Source organism: Penaeus monodon, chromosome 4 (assembly GCF_015228065.2).
Source record: "Penaeus monodon isolate SGIC_2016 chromosome 4, NSTDA_Pmon_1, whole genome shotgun sequence".
NCBI lineage: Eukaryota > Metazoa > Arthropoda > Malacostraca > Decapoda > Penaeidae > Penaeus > Penaeus monodon.
The window spans coordinates 21467652-21469065 of record NC_051389.1 but is presented as its reverse complement, the minus strand read 5'-3'; the positions used below and the strand labels follow the sequence as shown (position 1 = coordinate 21469065).

Sequence of the window (1414 nt, the reverse complement as noted above, 5' to 3'; positions counted from 1 at the left end):
TGAGCAGTGGATGAAACACGGCATACTAATAGGTATACTGATGAGGAACTTACCCAGAAGCTCATTCTGATGGACTGTTCAGCGACATTGCAGGATGTTTTGGAGAAATGCAGGTCCCATGAACCCACAAGAGAGAGAGAGAGTCAGCTGACTTTTTCAGTGTTACTGGGAAACACTTCTTGGTGTATGCTGACCGACTTTCTGGATGGCCAATTGTCATCCCGTGTGGAAATAATGCAACAAGTGCTTCAATGATTAGATTCTTTCGGCACATGTTCCGTGATCTTGCTGTCCCAGTTCGCCTGCGTACCGATGGTGGACCCCAGTTCTCTAGCCGAGAATTTGCAACCTTTCTTCAGCAGTGGGGAGTGCGTCATGTCATGTCAAGTCCCAATTACCCACAGTCCAATGGACATGCAGAGGCTGCTGTGAAGAAATTCAAGTATTTGATCATGATGACAGTACCCAACGGGAATATTGACCATGAGCAGTTCGACAGAGGCTTGCTGGAATTGCGTAACACCCCAAATTTCACTGGTCGTTCTCCTGCTCAGATTCTGTTTGGTATGCCCCTTCGCTCCTGTGTACCTGCCCATTCTAATGCCTTCATGAAGGAGTGGCAGACCAAGGCTGAAGACTGCGACTGTTGTGCTGCAGTACGAGCCAAGGACTTGAAGACCCGCTATGACAAGCGTGCCCACTTACTTTCCAAGTTAGAAATTGGGGCGCATGTGCGAATCCAGGATCCCACATCCAAGCATTGGGATAAGGTTGGCACTGTCATGGGTATTGGCAAATCTCATGATTATCACATCAGGATTCCAAGTGGCCGTATACTGTGGCGCAATCGACGCTTCTTGCGCCCTATACAGCTCATGATTGGAAACTCAACTGATCTGGAAGAACAGCTGTCAGATGATGCTCCTGGATCTTCCGCCCCATTTGTGCCTGTTGAACCTCGACGTTCTAAACGCATCAAATCGAAGTCCATTCAAGACAACCCACATCTCCCGAAGGGAGATGTGGGTTGTGATAATGAAGTTGTGATACTAATGTGAGTTGTGAGTGCCATATTGTGATGCCATTATATACAGGATATGATGACAATGTTATCGTACGTATATTGTGATAATTATATGATTATATTACATATATACTGCCTTTTGTGTGATATGTTACACTATGTGAAAGATAGAAGATTATGTTTAGTTTATATTGCTGTGTAGCATATCGCCTATGTAAAAGAGTGAGATTCTCTGTACAATTTGTATAGTACAATATTTTATTTTGTCTCTGTAGGCACACGTCTGGCAGTAGCACTCTCGGGCAGAGCCTGACGTGAGGGGTAGAAGACCATGAAGGACTCCCTTTTATTTTTGTCAGAGCTGATCTCTAATGAACATACTTTAGTTTT

At 44.8% G+C, this 1414-nt stretch overlaps 1 protein-coding gene across 1 annotated transcript; it reads left to right on the top strand.

Annotated features, from left to right (window-relative positions):
- Window positions 1-272: 272 nt before the first annotated feature.
- On the top strand, window positions 273-638 carry LOC119572495 (the record flags this gene model as incomplete). Its single annotated transcript, XM_037919604.1, has 1 exon — window positions 273-638. A coding segment is annotated over exon 1 (366 nt), but the record flags the coding sequence as incomplete, so codon positions are not given.
- Between the last annotated feature and the right edge of the window lie 776 nt (window positions 639-1414).